At 42.4% G+C, this 17232-nt stretch overlaps 1 protein-coding gene across 1 annotated transcript; it reads right to left on the reverse strand.

Annotated features, from left to right (window-relative positions):
- Positions 1-145: 145 nt before the first annotated feature.
- LOC130404180 (cGMP-dependent protein kinase 2-like) lies at positions 146-17231 on the reverse strand. Its single transcript, XM_056608823.1, has 20 exons — positions 14800-17231; positions 14138-14370; positions 13186-13584; positions 11024-11190; positions 10386-10499; positions 9384-9489; positions 9093-9156; positions 8926-9003; positions 8623-8717; positions 8330-8398; positions 7904-8002; positions 7476-7623; positions 6874-7010; positions 4926-5015; positions 4436-4577; positions 3988-4151; positions 3487-3609; positions 2843-2905; positions 2437-2503; positions 146-1288 (listed from the first exon to the last, which is right to left on the reverse strand). The coding sequence occupies exons 2-20, from the start codon at positions 14251-14253 to the stop codon at positions 1193-1195; spliced, it is 2337 nt and encodes a 778-aa protein (XP_056464798.1). The 5' UTR covers positions 14254-14370; positions 14800-17231; the 3' UTR covers positions 146-1192.
- Position 17232: the final 1 nt, after the last annotated feature.

Raw genomic sequence — 17232 nt, forward strand, 5'->3', positions numbered from 1 at the left:
TCAATTTTTATTTGTTAATAAAATTGGTCTGTAACCCTAATCTTTGGAATGATACATACCTTAATAGAAAGAAACGTAATGATTAATAATACTGTTAATCATTATATTCAAGACCTTATATTTGAAAGACAAAGCTTCAGGGATATTTTATTTATTTACCGTGCATCTTTCATTTATAATGTCATATTCACTGGAGAGACTGATCATGTATTACATTATAGCCATAATAATTAAAATGCTATTATAGTTTTTGGAGTACAGCGACTGCAGATGAGAACCATCTAGTATACATCTCTTGCAATGCATCTCCTATCCTTGTGCAAGATTATTGTGTTGGTTTATGGTCCCTGACAAGTAAATGTAATAAACTGAACTCGTATTAAAGAAACATTTTAATTATATTTTCATCCTCAACATGAAAATCACATTTAGAAATACAGTTAAGAGAGGCATTAGCAAATTGCTCATTTAGGACAAAAATACAGAAGAAAATTCCTTAAAACATACATGTCGCTCAGGTGTGAAGGATGACTAGTCCTTGAAAAAGTGGTCATCTTTGAAAAGATTCTAGTCCTAGATGTGGACAGGTTTCTTCAACAACTTATGTGATACACACATAGTCATACATAGTGCGTTTTAGGCATTGGCCTGTTCTTCATTTTTGGCACTTCAGGTCAATCCGTTGCTTGTGTGTTCATTACATTCAGGTCTGATGCTATGCAGCTGTGCCTCTACGACCTCTGACCCAGCCAATGAGCCTCCTTCCAGTGGGACCGGCTGTCTCTGTCTCAATAACCAATTCAAATAATAGCTATCCCAAAAGCCGCAAGCTCACAACAATATAGACTCGCACACGAGTAGGATATCATGACCTCCAAGGGAGCAAAGCTCTCCGAGCAAGCCAGGCCCACGCTGTCAAATATACGTATGAATACCATTAGTACAAAAGATCCCATGTAGAAAAAAGTTGATTTGAGTAGTCAAACCCATTGTCTGAGAAATGGTGTACACAGTATCAAAAGAGAGGGAATTTAGGAAAATTTTCCCATTAACAATTCAGTAAAATTCTGCACTTCTTCATCGACAGCAGGAAGGACAACTTCCGTGTTTGTGGTGTTTTAGAAGCCGCAGAATGACTGTTTTGTTCAAGGTCTGATTCGGCGCAGCAGACCCAGGAATAGCATGGAGGTCTTCAGAAGTTTTTGTCCCAGCCAGACAGCTCCTCTGGGGGTTCCTCCAGGTCAGGGGGGAACACGTCAAAGTGGCTGTGGTCCAACGGCCCTCGCACCTAGCAAAACACCACGCCCAGCGGTTAGCACGGTCTCATTATCCATTTAGAGATTGAATAGGGATGTTTCGTTGAGCGCAAGAGAAGCACTGGACGCAGCAATAACACGCATGGACGGGGATCATTAATCTTCATTGATATTGATACCATTTAGAAGGCTTAATGATCTGAGTCTTGATCGATACCACGATTGAAAGTTTGAAATAAATACATCTTAAAAAAAACAATATACGGTATATATATATATACAGTCACAGGGCAGGGAAACTGGAGATGAGAAATGTAAAGCCTTGCAAAGGGATTTGAGTATTCACCTAAAATTTAAGGGAGGGCCGATAATATAGAAATTTGGGAATCAGAAAAGTAGCTGGATGGAATGTCTCACTTGGTGGCTGTGGAGCTGGCAAGGCAATCGATGTGTGTTTGCGGCCCAGTGATCTGATGTGTACAACATGACTCGTCTCTCTAGACATACCGTCACGTTACAGGACCCAGTAGTCTGGATAGCAGTATCCATAAGCTAGGACGTCATTGATTTTCAAATGATTTATTAAGTACCATATAAAACCGTTTTCAACTTAAAAAACTGTGACAAACTAAATAAATCATAACCAATTAAAATAAAAAAACAAAAAATAAGATTTCATAATTAATATTAGTTGATTAATTAATTGAAATGAGCCTGTGTCTTTCTTTGAACTCCTTTTATATTTCCATTAATTAATTGAAATGAGCCTGTGTCTTTCTTTGAACTCCTTTTATATTTACACATGTCTCCAAATACAAACCAAAACAGCTGTTGGTGTCAAGCCTCCATTATAGTACAAGTCCCTGGATGAACGGAGCACAAGGGCCGTGAGGGCTGATTGTTTCAAATGAGCAAATATTGACTTTATCTTGTGACACGTAAACCAATACCACGGCGTCCCCTCACCAACCCATCACAGACACAGCCAGGCTACAATGCCCTCATTGGGACAACACTTTCCCGATGTCACAGCACTTGGAATAAAAAACACTGAAGTGCTCCGCTCTGCTTGCATGAAGGAATAAGTTAAAAATAGATGTGTGGGGTTGGGGGGGGGGGGGAGGGATGGAATAATGGGGGGTGGCATGTAATGACGGTTGGGGGGGGGGAAAGCCATTACCTCTCTCTTCAGGGGGGATACAAGCCTCTGGTGCCGCAAGCCGTCCCAGTTGAAGCCCTGGAACCACCTCCACGGGGCACAAGGATGACAAGGTCACATGACACCCACTATAGTAAGTTGAATCATATGTATAATATTCAGTTGTAGATGGATTATTATATATATCATTATACATTTATGCTAATCACTCATGAATACACACATGATATACACAGGTGCATGGTGTACGCACGCCCACACGCCCACACGCCCACACACACACACACACACACACACACACACACACACACACACACACACACACACACACACACACACACACACACACACACACAATCGCTCAGTGAACAGGTAGAATCTGATGGATAGGTGAAAAACATGACAGAGGTCAGCTGTGCCAACTTACTTGTGCTTCTTAATGTCGAGGATGCCGTTCTTCTTGTTACCTAGTCTCTCCACCGGGTTGAGCCTAAGAGGAACACACAGGGTTCTGGATCATCCATTTGTATTGTATCAACTCTCAAGATATGAATGTTTTAACCACATTCACAAATCCCAGGGCACATCTTTTTTAAATGAATGGATGAATTCTATACAGTCTATACACCAGGACGTGTGGAAGTTAAATTAGAATAGTTATATAAGGTACTTTCAGGTACGATATCGGACATCTTGTGCCGTTCATTTGTTGTCCATGCCGTACAAACGATTAGCAGCAATATTGAATTAGCCTATCACAGGCCTGGCTAAATGAGAGTACATGGAGGCAGCAGCAGCAGATCACATTAAAAAACAAGGAGCTAATGCGGTTAATCTAATCTAACAACCTCAGGTCCTGCTCTCGGCTCCACCGCCATTACGAGCTAATACGACGACAAACTGCCATTTACCCCCCGCGTCTCTCTCAGAATGGGGCCCGGCCACAAAGCAATCACCAGCCACCTACTCATTATTGAGACATGCAGCAGATGTGTTCACCCGAAGCGACTGACAGTGAATTCAGACGCTGGCTCGAATTAAGGTGAGGGGGAGGGGTTGGGGCCTCATCACCTGCAGAGTCTCCTGATGAGGTCATCCGGCCGCTTGCCGATCCTCTTGGGGAAGTCGACCTTCTCGATGCCGTGGAGCACCATGGTGTAGATCTTAATGGGGTCTGTGCCGGAGAACGGCGGGCTGGGGAAGAGACCAACACGGACCTCGGTGAGGACGCCCTCACTATGCTCTGAACTCATCAACAGGATTCATTTCACCTATTTTGCATTCAACTCCTTAAATATGTTTCCTTTAACACAGCAGCGCATAGATGTAACCGACATGGTTGAAAAAATACATATTTTTGGGTAATGCTTTATAAATAATTTTTTGATGATAATAAGCAACAAAATCTTAATTATATAGTTTTGCAACCACATAAATAGTAAAAAAGTTTTGTTTCATTTGTAGCCTATTGTATTCAGAAGTGTTTTCATGAGTTGCCGTTATGCAACCCGAAAAAAGTGTTATTATTACAGTCATTATAAATGTGTTTTTGTCCTCCAGCTCATCACTTACTTTCCAGTGAGCAGCTCAAAGATGAGAATTCCCAGGGACCAGCAGTCGGCCCCAAAGTCATGGCCCTTGTTCATGACCACCTCTGGGGCCACATACTCCGGGGTCCCGCAGAATGTCCAGGTCTTCTTCCCCAGGCCGATCCTCTTAGCGAAGCCAAAGTCTGCCTGAGAAACAACGGAAAAGTACAAATGTAGACATTTGCGACAGTAAAGCAAACGTGAAACAGAAACGATCTTCTAGGGGAAATCTGGTGGGAATCAATAAAACGATATACAATACAATAAACACATTCAAAACAGTGTATGTCTTATTATTATAATTCACAAATAAAGTAGATAAATTAAATACAAATACATCTATTTATATAATAATTAATAATAATACAGATATAATATATAGGGGGGGGGGGTATACAGCTTGAAAATGATCAATCCAGTGATCAGGAGACCATTTTGACGTAGCCCTCCGAGTCGAGCAGAAGGTTCTCTGGCTTCAGGTCCCGGTACACGATGCCCCGGATGTGGAGGTACTCGAAGGCCTCCAGCACACAGCCGATGCAGAACCGGCCCGTCGGGTCATCAAAGAAGTTCCTGGAGCAAGAAAAGACACGTTGTTCTCGGTCCAACTGAGGGGGCATACATCAGCTCATGCTGATTCATCGCTCTGATTGGTCGGCGGCTGTAACTCGTTCCTATGTAAGCTGACGAACCACTTAAGAAAATGTGATGGTAATTATCAGGAAAAAAGCAAGCTAATAAAAAAATCCACACATTTTTTATATGTGATTTGATTTGCTGGTCAGACTAATACTGATGAATTTGCTTGAAATGAAAGATTTGTTTAGTACATTCATCATGATAACTGCTGTGCCAAGTGACGTACAATAATAATGTATATTAAACAGCAGGATACTTTGCTAATATTAGAGCTCCACTCACATGTCTCTAAGCACACTCCATAGCTCTCCTCCCAGACAGGCTTCCAGAAGCAGGTACACACACCTGTCATCCCTGAAGGTCCGGAACAACCTGGAGAACACGCATGCAGGCATGCAGGCACACACACACACACACACACACACACACACACACACACACACACACACACACACACACACACACACACACACACACACACACACACACACACACACACACACACACACACACACACACACACACACACACACACACACACAGGACTTTTAAATTAATTTAATTTGTCATTGTCCAAAATGCAAATATGCAGAATAACCTGGAAGGTTAACCTGAGGAATCAATAACTGGGGGTGTGGCTTGGTTGTAACAAAATGATACAGGTTGTGAGAATTATTTGGAACATAACACTTAAGGTTATGACAAACAGAAAGGACTTTAAACTGTTTCAAAGATTGGATACATGCTGCTGTTTCAAACCCAACAAGACACACAACAGTCCAAAAATGGCTTCTCACTCTATAACGTTTCCTCCACATCAAGACAAGCATAACAACAGATCCTGCTCAGAGGAATAAGAGCTAAAATGAACTTCTTCTCCTGCCCGAATCCCCTGTCCTTGAGTTCAGGCCATGGCAGCATTTCCCAAGAAGCTTTTGTGTGTGAAATGTCAGAGAGAAAAAGGAGAGGAAAAGAGGGAAAGATACAGAGGCAAAGAGAGTGAGAGAGAGAGGGAGCACTCAGCGGCATTCCCCTGGCCTGCGTGCCCTGGAAACCTCCCTGGGAAACCTTCACTCTGACCTTCGGGGCCCCTCTGGGTCTCCAACTCTCAGAGCATATAATCTCTCCTCCCACACCGTCGAAGATAAAGGATTAATTTCCCTGTTCCCAAACCTTTTTATTTTTTTCTGTTTCCCTTTAAATTATATTTTAATAATAAAATTTAAGCATAAATTAATATCATTCATATCATTAATATTGTAAAGGCCTAGGGTGTTAAAAATAAGAGTAACTATGGCATACTTTTATATTTCTGATGTTTAACTACAACAATCAATGTCATTTTAGTTTTGTACAGAGAACCTTGTCATGCCCCCCCCCCCCTCTAGGGTATGCCTAACCACATTTGGAAATTATTGATGTGCTTATTCTAGCTGTGATGGTTAGAAAACGTGAGAATGTCATTTTTTAATTGGCTGCGCATGTCATTTTCCCTGTCACACTCAAATCGCCCGATCAATTGCGGATCTCTTTCATCTTTTCTAAGAGTGCCATGGTCGGTCCTTTTATCCTGTTTTCCATCCCCCTCTTTTTGGAAACGTCGGTTCCATTCCCGCTGCATACATTTCCAGATTCAGTTGATTGGATGTGCTCTGCTGTGTTGCATAATGGTGAATTAACGGCCAAAACAAAGCCCAGAGCACCAGAGCACATCTACGATGATACCTCAGGAGAACGCTGCTGTCTGCAAACTGAGAACAAACACTGTTTGTGTCTGCTCTAATTAGACACGGGTAAAAAATATTACAACATGCACATTAGACAGATAATGCTAACTACCCTCTAGTGCTGTGCAACTATGAAGGGTGAGTTGGTTAGCTACATGTTCCTCTCTCTCTACCTGACTATGAAGGGTGAGTTGGTTAGCTACATGTTCCTCTCTCTACCTGACTATGAAGGGTGAGTTGGTTAGCTACATGTTCCTCTCTCTCTACCTGACTATGAAGGGTGAGTTGGTTAGCTACATGTTCCTCTCTCTACCTGACTATGAAGGGTGAGTTGGTTAGCTACATGTTCCTCTCTCTACCTGACTATGAAGGGTGAGTTGGTTAGCTACATGTTCCTCTCTCTACCTGACTATGAAGGGTGAGTTGGTTAGCTACATGTTCCTCTCTCTCTACCTGACTATGAAGGGTTACTGAGTTGGTTAGCTACATGTTCCTCTCTCTACCTGACTATGAAGGGTGAGTTGGTGAGCTGCAGGATGTTCTTCTCAGAGTAGATGTGTTCCTGCTGCCTGGTGTCCACGATGTGTTTCTTCTTGATGCACTTCAGGGCGAAGGTGGAGCTCTCGTCCTCCAGCTTCACCTGACACACAACCAGGGAGAAACAACGTGTGTCAATGCTTTTAAATGTCTTATTGTGACTTGATATTGATATTTGAGTTTTCTTCCTCTTGCATTATATTGCCATTGCGTATCTTTGAGTGGATTGAAAGAACTCTTAAAAGTCATCTCAAAACTAATTGACACCATGTCAAAAAGGTTGTCTGTGTTGCATCATTTTGTTAAAAAAGTATGACCAAATAGTGTAATGTAAACTCTGCTCACCAGGTAGAGGGCATTCGGTGCACTGTGGCCAATTATTCTAGGGATGACGTGCAGATAATCTCGTCCCCATCGACTAATCGAATGGTTAAAGAGCATGTCACATTTCAGTCTACCAAAATGTCTTTGGTTGAGCGCAGCCCTCGTAGATAGTAACTAGTCAGTAAACAGGACGTAGTAATGAACATGTCAGCGTCTCAGACGGCGTCCTCCCGGTCCTGCTCACCAGCACCACGCGACCAAAGCCCCCCACGCCCAGGGTGGCGATGACCTCCAGCCTCTGGAAGGGCATGTGGTGGGGGAGCAGGGCCAGGCGGTCCTGCAGCCGACGCCACTCCTGCTGCGTCGGGGAGTCTGCCTGCGGGGACTGGGGCCTGAAACACACATTCTCACTTTATGTTTACCCCTATGGCCAGGGATAACAACATATTACATTCTGAGATTTCTGTCATTATTATATATATATATATATATATAGAGAAATTTATTAGATATATATATTAATATATATATATATAAAAAAAAATTGAGTTCATACTTTATTTTGTTTATTTTTTCATAATTTTGTGTTTCTTTGCGCGCGTGCTTGTGTGTGTTTTAGCATGCATGTGTGCTTGTGCGTGCGTGATTGTCTGCGTTATCCATTACACTCACAGAGCGTTTCTCTTCACGTCGCTGCGGGAGAGTTCCTCAACGTATTCCTTCAGATAAGCCTGCAGTTCCTCGTACGTTCCCACCATCTGGTTAAAGTTCCTACAGAGGACACAGAGAACACACCTTCTAACCATCTGGTTACGTTTCTAAAGGGAAAATACATTAACACCAATGGTCTGGAGAAATGAAACCAAACTCCACCCAAGCTTAACTAAACTGAGCTAAACCCAACTAAGCCTAAACAAAATGGAGCTTAACTCAATTCAATACCCACCTGAGCCAAACTAAACCCAGCCGAACTCACTCAAGCTAAACTAAACTGATCTAAACCCAACTAAGCCCTAAACAAAATGGATCTTTACTCAATGCAACCATACTAAGCTCAACTCCAACAGTAAGAATGACCTCCTCGTCTCGACAACTCACTCTCTGTCCACCACCAGGCACTGGGTGTCGTTGGTGTTGCAGACGATATTGGCCGAGCGGACGTCTTCGCTGTGGAGACAAATTGCTAAATTACTAAAAGCAGTTTAAATGAAAAAAAAAAACAGTAAGACAAATATCCCTCAAATCTTTTCTTTTACACTTTTAATTGCTCTCCGTAGCATTCTAGTAAGTTACACAGGGCATGGAGAGAGAATTATCAGTTGTTAAACTGCAAAGCAGTGCATATTTGCTCCACACAAGCAGAGCAAAATCATATCTGTGTGTAAGTGTACCTTATGAGGGCCTTCTCTCCAAAGTAGTCTCCCACGCCCAGCGTTTTGATCTCCTTGGGCTGACCGTGGGCCTCTGTGGTCTGGGTGACCGACACCTGCACACAACACCACCCGGAGATCCAGTCTTACTCTTGTAATTATTTTTTGAATATTTGATGTTATTTGATCTGTTAGTTAAAATGATTTATCTTTGTTCAGTGACCTTTCACTTCCAATTCATGGCATACGGTACAAGGTTGCATTAGGATTATTAGTAGAGACATAGCCAGGACTCGGTCAGGATTATTTGGGAGGACATCTCACCTCTCCTTTTGCTATGATGAAGAAAGTGTTACCCTCTTCTCCCTCTCGGATAATAAACTCTCCTCTATTAAAATAATCCTATGAGAAAAATAACAATTTGTTTGTCATGGTTTAGATACAAAACAAATAGACCCATCTGTACATGTAATTTACCAAAGGACACTCACAACTTCAAGGCAATCAGCGATCTTTGCCAGCTTTTCCTCAGGTAGTTCCTTAAGCAGAGAAACACTGAGAGAGAGAGAGAGAGAGAGAGAGAGAGAGAGAGAGAGAGAGAGAGAGAGAGAGAGAGAGAGAGAGAGAGAGAGAGAGAGAGAGAGAGAGAGAGAGAGAGAGAGAGAGAGAGAGAGAGAGAGAGAGAGAGAGAGAGAGAGAGAGAGAGAATATATATATAATGTTTCACTTTGTTACTTTAGCTGTTTAACCGATGGTTGTTCAGCAATAGGGTGAGTGTCTACCTGCGTAGGAAGTTAAAGTATTCTTCATGGCGAGCCTTGGTGGTCCTCATCATGATGCTCTGGAAGGTCTGCCGGTCCAACGCCCAGATGAGAGCGCAGGACACAGCTGCTCAAGAGCGACACCAATAACATCCGGAGAAGATGAAGGACATTAGCCACATGTTTCAAGCTTCTTGAATCTACCTAAGGGCAGTCTTGTTTTATAATTGAGGATACATTTTGATCAATGAGACAAAATGTATTGTATGATTTGGGATTGGGAATGAGATTCGATCCGTACGGCAATAACTTTCATTTGCATAATCTGTGTGAAACATTTTTCAAATTCTGAGAATTTGGAAAATATCCTACAACTATTTGATTTAAAATATAACAGGTATTCTTATACATTACTTATAATCATTTTGTTTTCAAATATTTGGATTCTTTCATTGCATATTTTGTGCATGAGACACAGGTCACAAAGGATAGTAGGATTCTTAGACACACATTAGTGGATGACGACATTTCAAACAATATGGTTTCCCCTTGGGATTGGTCACAAAGGGAATAATTAACTCTGGCTGCAATGATCTCTCGAAAGAGATACGGTTGTCAAACACAGGAAACCTGGAGTCCCCTGTGTGACAAGTCATTCCTCTGTGTTTGACAAGGGCCAATGCTTCAATGGTTTGCTAATTAGTTCTAATTTATGAGACGCTTTTATCCAAAGACAGTGAGAGAGAGTTAATTAAGGAGCAAGCATTGTCATTAAGGGGTAGGCAGGGGGTTAGACAGGTATGGGTCTAGACAGTTAATACAGACACAGTCATAAAGGAGTAGGAAAAGGGGCATTTTATACAGACGGGTCATTAAGGAGTAGGTAAGGGATTAGACAATTAATACAGACAGGTTATTAAGGAGTAGGTAAGGGGTGGGACCCGTAATACAGACAGGGCGTTAAGGGGAAAGGGGAGGGCTAGACAGGGGAAACAGAGACACGTCAGGGGTTATCCACGTTACCTTTGACGGTGGCGGTTCTTTTACAGTTGTACAATATCGCCAGTTCTCCGAAGGCGGTCCCTGGACGCATCTCTCCAAGCAGTTTACCATTCTGGATGACCTCCAGAAGACCCTCTGTGGAGACCACACAGAGACAAAGTTGTGCTTCATGATTATTGGGATCCTAATCCCTCTTCTCGCCTCTCCTTGCTCCTCCTCTCCTCTCCTCTTTTACCCTCCCTCGGCCTCTTGCCTCCCCTCCTCTCTCACAGTCCAAGTTTTAAGGCTCTTAACACTGTTAACACTTTGCAACGATGATGTGTCGAGACTCAGACACACAACGGGGATTTTCGCAGAACTGCCCGCATTGACATTTCCCAGTCCCCTTAACGTGTACACAAGGGGGCAGTATAGCGTTTCAGACCCAAAATGTACACAAACCTGAGCGCAAATTCGGACACCGAAAAGCAAAAAAGAGTCGGATTAATTTTTCAAATAATCAGAAACACAAAAGCATGTGTTTAACCTATCTAGGGGGTCATCGAATGCAGACCAATATACACGTCGTGTTGGGGTTTGACTCTCCTTTAAGAAGGAGCTGAAACAGAGAAACAAACAGGCATGTCTTATGATGACCGCGTGCTTTGAGCAGATATGACCTGCGAGCACGTAGAGGTAGTTCCCAGGCTCCCCTTCCTGGATGACGAGCTGCCCCTGGGTGTACTTCCTGGGGTACATGCAGTCCACCATGTCCCTCAGGTGCTGGGGCTCCAGCTTCTTCAGGAAGTCATTCTTCACCATCGCAGCGTTGATAAGCCTTTTGGTACTGGGGACACAAACAAACAAATACAATAAACACATGGATAAATACAGGGGGAGAGAGCGGAGGGGGGCGAGAGCGGAGGGGGGCGAGAGGAGTTAAAGTGATGGAGGTGGAGAGACAGAGGGAAATGAAGATGGAGTGGAGAGCGGAAGAAGAAAAAGAGAGGGGAGGGAGGAGAGGGGAGAGAGAGGAGAGGAAGGGACTTAAGGGGAGGAGAGTGATTGAGAAAGAGAGAGACAGAGACAGACACAGACACAGACACAGACACAGACACAGACACAGACACAGACACAGACACAGAGACAGAGAGAAAGAGAGAGAGAGAGAGAGAGAGAGAGAGAGAGAGAGAGAGAGAGAGAGAGAGAGAGAGAGAGAGAGAAGAAAGAGGGAGGGACAAGCCCAGGTTGTGTCATTGAAGCCAATAATGAGCTGCATCAGATCCAAGAGGTTCTATTGTCCTGCGATGCTAATAGAGCTCTCAGAAGTGGCAACAGTAGGTTGGATGGAAGGCTTCCACTGACACAATCATTCATGTAAACACACAGTATCACCTACACTATACAAACAGGACGCGGGTGTTTGGATGGTTTTAGCTTACTAGCCAAAAAAGAACATCCTGTTTATTATTATTACCTTGCTAAATTTAGGTTTTAGCTTACTAGGTTTGGTGGATCTTAAACTTCCTGTCCAGTAGAAAACAGTGTGTTAAAATCCAGAAGAATGTGTCATCACCAAGGGTTCTGAACGCTGGCACCCCACAAGGGTGTGTCTTGTCACCTCTACTATTTTCTCTTTACACTAATAATTGTACATCAAATTCTGCATCTGACAAAATGCTAAAGATTGCAGATGACACCACTGTCATAGGTCTCATATCTGATGGGGAGGAATCTACCTACCGGAGTGAGGTTGAACAGCTGGTGCAGTGGTATGAAGCTAATAACCTAATCCTAAATACAACCAAAACCAAAGAACTCATGATTGACTATAGGAAAAAGGCAGGCCAGCACCTTCCCATCTCCATTAATGGCCAAGTTGTGGAGTGGGTCTCCTCCTTCCGTTTCTTAGGCACTACTATCCACCAGTCCCTATCATGGAACCCGAACATCAGTCTTATTATTTCCAAATCCCATCAGAGATTATACTTCCTCCGTCAACTGAGGAAATTCGGGGTAAGTCAGGCAGGCATAAACCATTTTTATCGTGCAGCCATCGAAAGCGTGCTCACCTTCTCCATCCTGGTCTGGTATGGTAGTGCTACCAGCCAGGACAAACAACAGCTTGAGAGGGTAGTACGCATTGGCTGTAGTCTGCCTACCATAGGCTCGCACCATGACACCAGAATTTCCAGGAAAGCTAGGAAGATCATCTCTGACCCCTCTCACCCAGCACACCACTTATTCAGACTCTTACCATCAGGGAGGAGGCACAGAAGCATCACAAGTAAAACATCACGCTTTAGGGATAGTACCTATCTACAAGCTATACGCCACTATAACAAGCACTAAGCACTTTAAGGCCTTTAAGGTCTTCATGGTCTACCTCAGTACAGGTACTCACTTTTTGCACTACTGTACTGTACTGCTGTAATTCTCTGCGAACCATGCATTGTGTGTTTTTTATGTGTGTTAAGTGTTGTACTCCTTGTTATTTATGTGCCGTTTTTGGCTTTTTGTCTTGTTATGTTGTGTTGTTATTGTTGCTGTGTGATACATGTGAGCATACCAAAACACATTCCTATCAACTGTATTTTCTATATTGTTGAAATGGCTATAATAAACTTGAACTTGAACTTGGTATTGTTAATTATTTCTATTTTACAGTTTTTTTTTATTAGCATACTATTGTTATTTAAAACAGTCTAGATTTAGATAATTCGTTTATCATCCGTTTAATCCGTTATTATTACAATTGTTATAATAATAATAATTAGAATTGTTTAAATAATAATAATAGTTATTATTATATCATGACATGTCATTCACTCTGTCTTCTTACTTGGAGTCTTTGCGGACCACAGCCCTCTCCACGGGAGAGACCCCCCGACCCCCACCTCCCCCTCCTCCACCCCCAGAGTAGGCCCCTGAGGTGGGCTCGGCCGACACCCCCTCCTTGGCCTTGAGGCGCCGGTGGACCTCTACGGCCACCCGGTGGAACCTGCTACTGGAGCCCTGGTCGATGACACTGGCCAGGGGCAGCGGGGGGGTGTGTGGTGCGGGTAGAGTCCCCACCAGGTGGCCGTTGGTGTGGCTGTAGCAGCCTATAGCGTCCTGGAGCTTTTCCACCTGAGTGGTTTTGGCATCCAGCTCCTGCCGGAGGAGACGCATCTGCAGCTCCTGCACCTGGAAGTCCTTCTCCCGCTGGGAAAGCTTCTCCTCCAGGTGGGTGATACGTAGTCTGGAGGAGGTGGAGGGCGAGGAGGGGGTAGGAAGAGGGTGGAGAAGAAGACCAAGGAGGAGGGAGGGGCAGAGAGAAGAGAGCAGGGGCGAGGGGAGAGGGGAGGGGGAGAGAGGGGAAGGAGAAGCATTGAGAGGAGAGTTGAGGAGAGAGATGGGAGATAAGGAAAGCGGTGAAGTTGAGGAGAGAGGTGAGAGATGAGGAAAGAGGTGAGAGATGAGGAGAGAGGTGAGAGGTGAGAGGTGAGGGGAGGAGAGAAGAGGGAGGGGGTGAGAGGTGGCGAGAGAAAAAGGAGGCTTTTTTAACAAACATTATAATGTAAGATAGCAGTTAATTGGTAGTAAAGGTATATAGGCTAAACTAATCCAAGTGTGCTGAATGTAATTCAAAATACAAAGTAATCACAAACACAACAAGATTCAACAAGACCTCTTTGAAGAACGTCCTAAAATGAGTGCGTAACTCGTTTTTACAAATTCTGAAGATGTGTAAAATGTGTCATAAAGACCAATAAAAAAAAGATGTATACTGTAAAAATGAACCGGAGACCAACCTCAGGGGCTCCACATCCCAGCCGGCGGGGTCTCTGTTGCACAGGCAGATGTTGTGCTCCGCCCGCGGGGCTTTGATAGAACCGTTGCCCATGGCCAGGATTCGGCCGGCCACCATAGGACCGGCCCGGGGTACAGACCCACACACTCACCGTCCCTCTGGTCCTGCTCCCGGTTACTTTACGCAAAACTCCGCTTGCAATGCTTCATGTCAATGTTATCGCTACTAGAATCCCTGTGGAATAAAACGGGAGCAAAAATATCGTCGGGTTTTGCTGACTGAAAAGGTAGGCTACTTAGCCGTTTAACAAAAAATATTGAGCAATGCATTTCACATAATAGTTATATATGCCGGAACATGGCTTTCAAATAGTTAGTTTGAATAAGTTCGTTTAAAAAAATAACACTATCAAACAATTCCCAATAATCAGTGCTACCTCAATGCAGGTTCAGTCTACGCCAAAGAAAAATACATGATTCGTTAAGAAGCTCATTGAAACGCTCCTCGATGACATGAACCTTCAGAACCACCTGTACGCTTCATGTTTGACGGCAATAACAGCCTTTCATACGACCAGCCTTTCATACTCAAAACACAAGCCACTCAAGACATAAGCCCATCAAACATGACAAGGCTAGGGAGCAGAACCGGCGTTCGGCTTACCTTGCAGAGCATGGACGCACACTTTCCTGGGTTCAGAGTTATGTACAATGTCCTGTGTCTTTAGTGCAATTTGACTTGATAGTATTCCATTTCTGTAATGGGTTGCAATGAACGCTCGAGTCGGCACACAGCGGCTCTTTAGTAGAACCACCTTATGATGCTCTTCAGCCGAGTAACCCCTGACTGCAGCCCGCAGATCGAGGCAAGTGCCCCTGACTGCAGCCCGCAGATCGAGGAGGAGCTAAATGTGGGCGGGGTACTTGCTTCAGCCCCTCAACGATTATTTCATGGAGCAAGTCTGATTTATCATATTTGCCTCCCCCTTGTGGCCAGCGGTGTTAATGTTCTTCTTCCTAAATATTGATCAGTATGTAACCTATCGATTTATATGAAAAATAACACATTGATACTAGATAATATAATTGTTCTTCATTTAAATGACAACCCCCTCCATAAAGATGAAAATGCCTCTTTATTTTTACTAAGTGACATTTTTATATTGCATTTAACAGTAAATTTGTCTTGGCAATCAATCAGCGACAAAAGCTGCCTTTTAGTGGATTATAAAAAGTACAAATATTTTTCTTCTGAAAATAAAACCATTGTCATCTTATAAACACATACATTTTAGACACCACACTCAATACAATATATTAAAAAACCCAATGACCGTGAGTTGCAGTCACTTTTTCGATGGAACTCACATTGAATGCTGGAAAACAAACTTTTACATCTAGATTCAATGTCGTTCAATGCCAATGCACTCAACCTCCGAAATCTGTAATGGCCGCCAAACTCCTCACTCACCAGATCCCCTCATATACTGTGCAGAAATGTACATCTCAGAAAAAATATATAGCCAAGTCAACAACACTGGCATTCAATTACAAACTGTGCTTCTTGTATATGACAAAGAACATCAGCATGCAAAAACGGTTCGACATAATGCCCTCCTATCCATACGCTAGATAGTGTAGTAGTAACTGCCAAAAATAGACATCCAAACTAACTGATTTCAACTCTATGCCTCAATATAATACATATGTTATTTTGCACAACCGTTTCAAATAATGAAATATAGGTTTGATGTTGAATCAGCTTTACATTCCAAACTTAAACCAAATTCATGGTGAAATAATGCCCTTATATGGTGTGGTCATGATTTACCAATAGATAAACCTGATTGTGATCATTAGAAAAATTATTAAATTCCCTTAATTTCTTTTCAATAATTTGCTAATATTTTAGATTTACCTTTCCAAAGTGAAGCAAGATTTGAATATCATAGTAGATCCCAATCATATTCCACAATAACAATGTTCAATAATAACAGATTAATATGTTGACATGGTCAACCTTTTCAGATATTATGTGTAAAGCTGATCCAAATTGACACAAATATTAGTCTTTCCTAATAGCCTCCATTTAATAGACCCATAAAACCATTGATGAAACATAAAATGAAACGTGAAATAACTGCTGAAAATATTTAGGACTTGAAAACACTAAAAGGTATTTTTTCGTCAAAAGATCTCAACCTAGTTCATTAAAAATAAACTGTTTCATGCCCTTAATGTAGGCCTATCTAGAAAGATATAACTGTTATTTTAACATTTGACAATAAAATGGCAAACCATTGTTCAGTTATTCTGTGATGCATACCGTAGTTGCAGAAAGAGCAAGAAAAATATATAATATAGGGTGAAAACCACAAATTTGAAATTGAATACAGTCGAAATAAACTTCTAAATTTAGTAAATATAACAGAAGGGCTGACCAAGACACTATTTGATTGTCAGCATTGATTCACTGTCTTAGATTCAGTTTGACGATCAAATTAGTCACAATAGTCTTTCCCAAATTTAAGTCAAATTTAAGTTTCTTATTTCTCAAGGCAAAATGTCGATTTTGACCTACAAGGATGCATTTCATTCACCTAAAAACATCAGAGAACTTAAACCCAGAATACAATTTGACTCAATTTAACCCTTCACTCAATTAACCCCTTCATGCAAAGGCCAGTGACCAGTGACCCAATACTCACGAATAAAACAGAGCCATTTATATTTGCTCATGCACATGCGCAGTCTGATACTCACATCACATTGCACATGAGAGCTTCAAATTGAACACGATTGTACACCTTAATGTTTATGTATGTGGTGTAATATATTTCATGTGCTTACAAGGGTCATTGTGGTATAGATGTGTATTATAAATGCCAAAGTTCTGCAGCTGGATCGGCTGAACCAGGATTTCATTCCAGCATGAAAAAATACAAAACAAAACATAAAACCTATGTGGGGAAAATGGTGAAGTTGAAAATCACGTATTTGGTGTCAGTTAACTGTAACAGAAGACTGCAGGATTGTGGACATGACACTGTGGTCCTCCTCTGTCCAAGGGTAATACTGGCTGAACACGTTAATCCCC

This window comes from Gadus chalcogrammus, chromosome 15, assembly GCF_026213295.1.
Source record: "Gadus chalcogrammus isolate NIFS_2021 chromosome 15, NIFS_Gcha_1.0, whole genome shotgun sequence".
Lineage (NCBI taxonomy): Eukaryota > Metazoa > Chordata > Actinopteri > Gadiformes > Gadidae > Gadus > Gadus chalcogrammus.

Coding starts and splice junctions, on each gene's coding strand:
- LOC130404180 (XM_056608823.1), bottom strand. CDS start 14,253: ATGGTGGCCGGCCGAATCCTGGCCATGGGCAACGGTTCTATCAAAGCC. Junction 11,191..13,185: donor GTGGTCCGCAAAGACTCCAA/GTAAGAAGACAG, acceptor TTGTGTCCCCAG/TACCAAAAGGCTTATCAACG. Junction 2,504..2,842: donor CTCGACATTAAGAAGCACAA/GTAAGTTGGCAC, acceptor TGCCCCGTGGAG/GTGGTTCCAGGGCTTCAACT.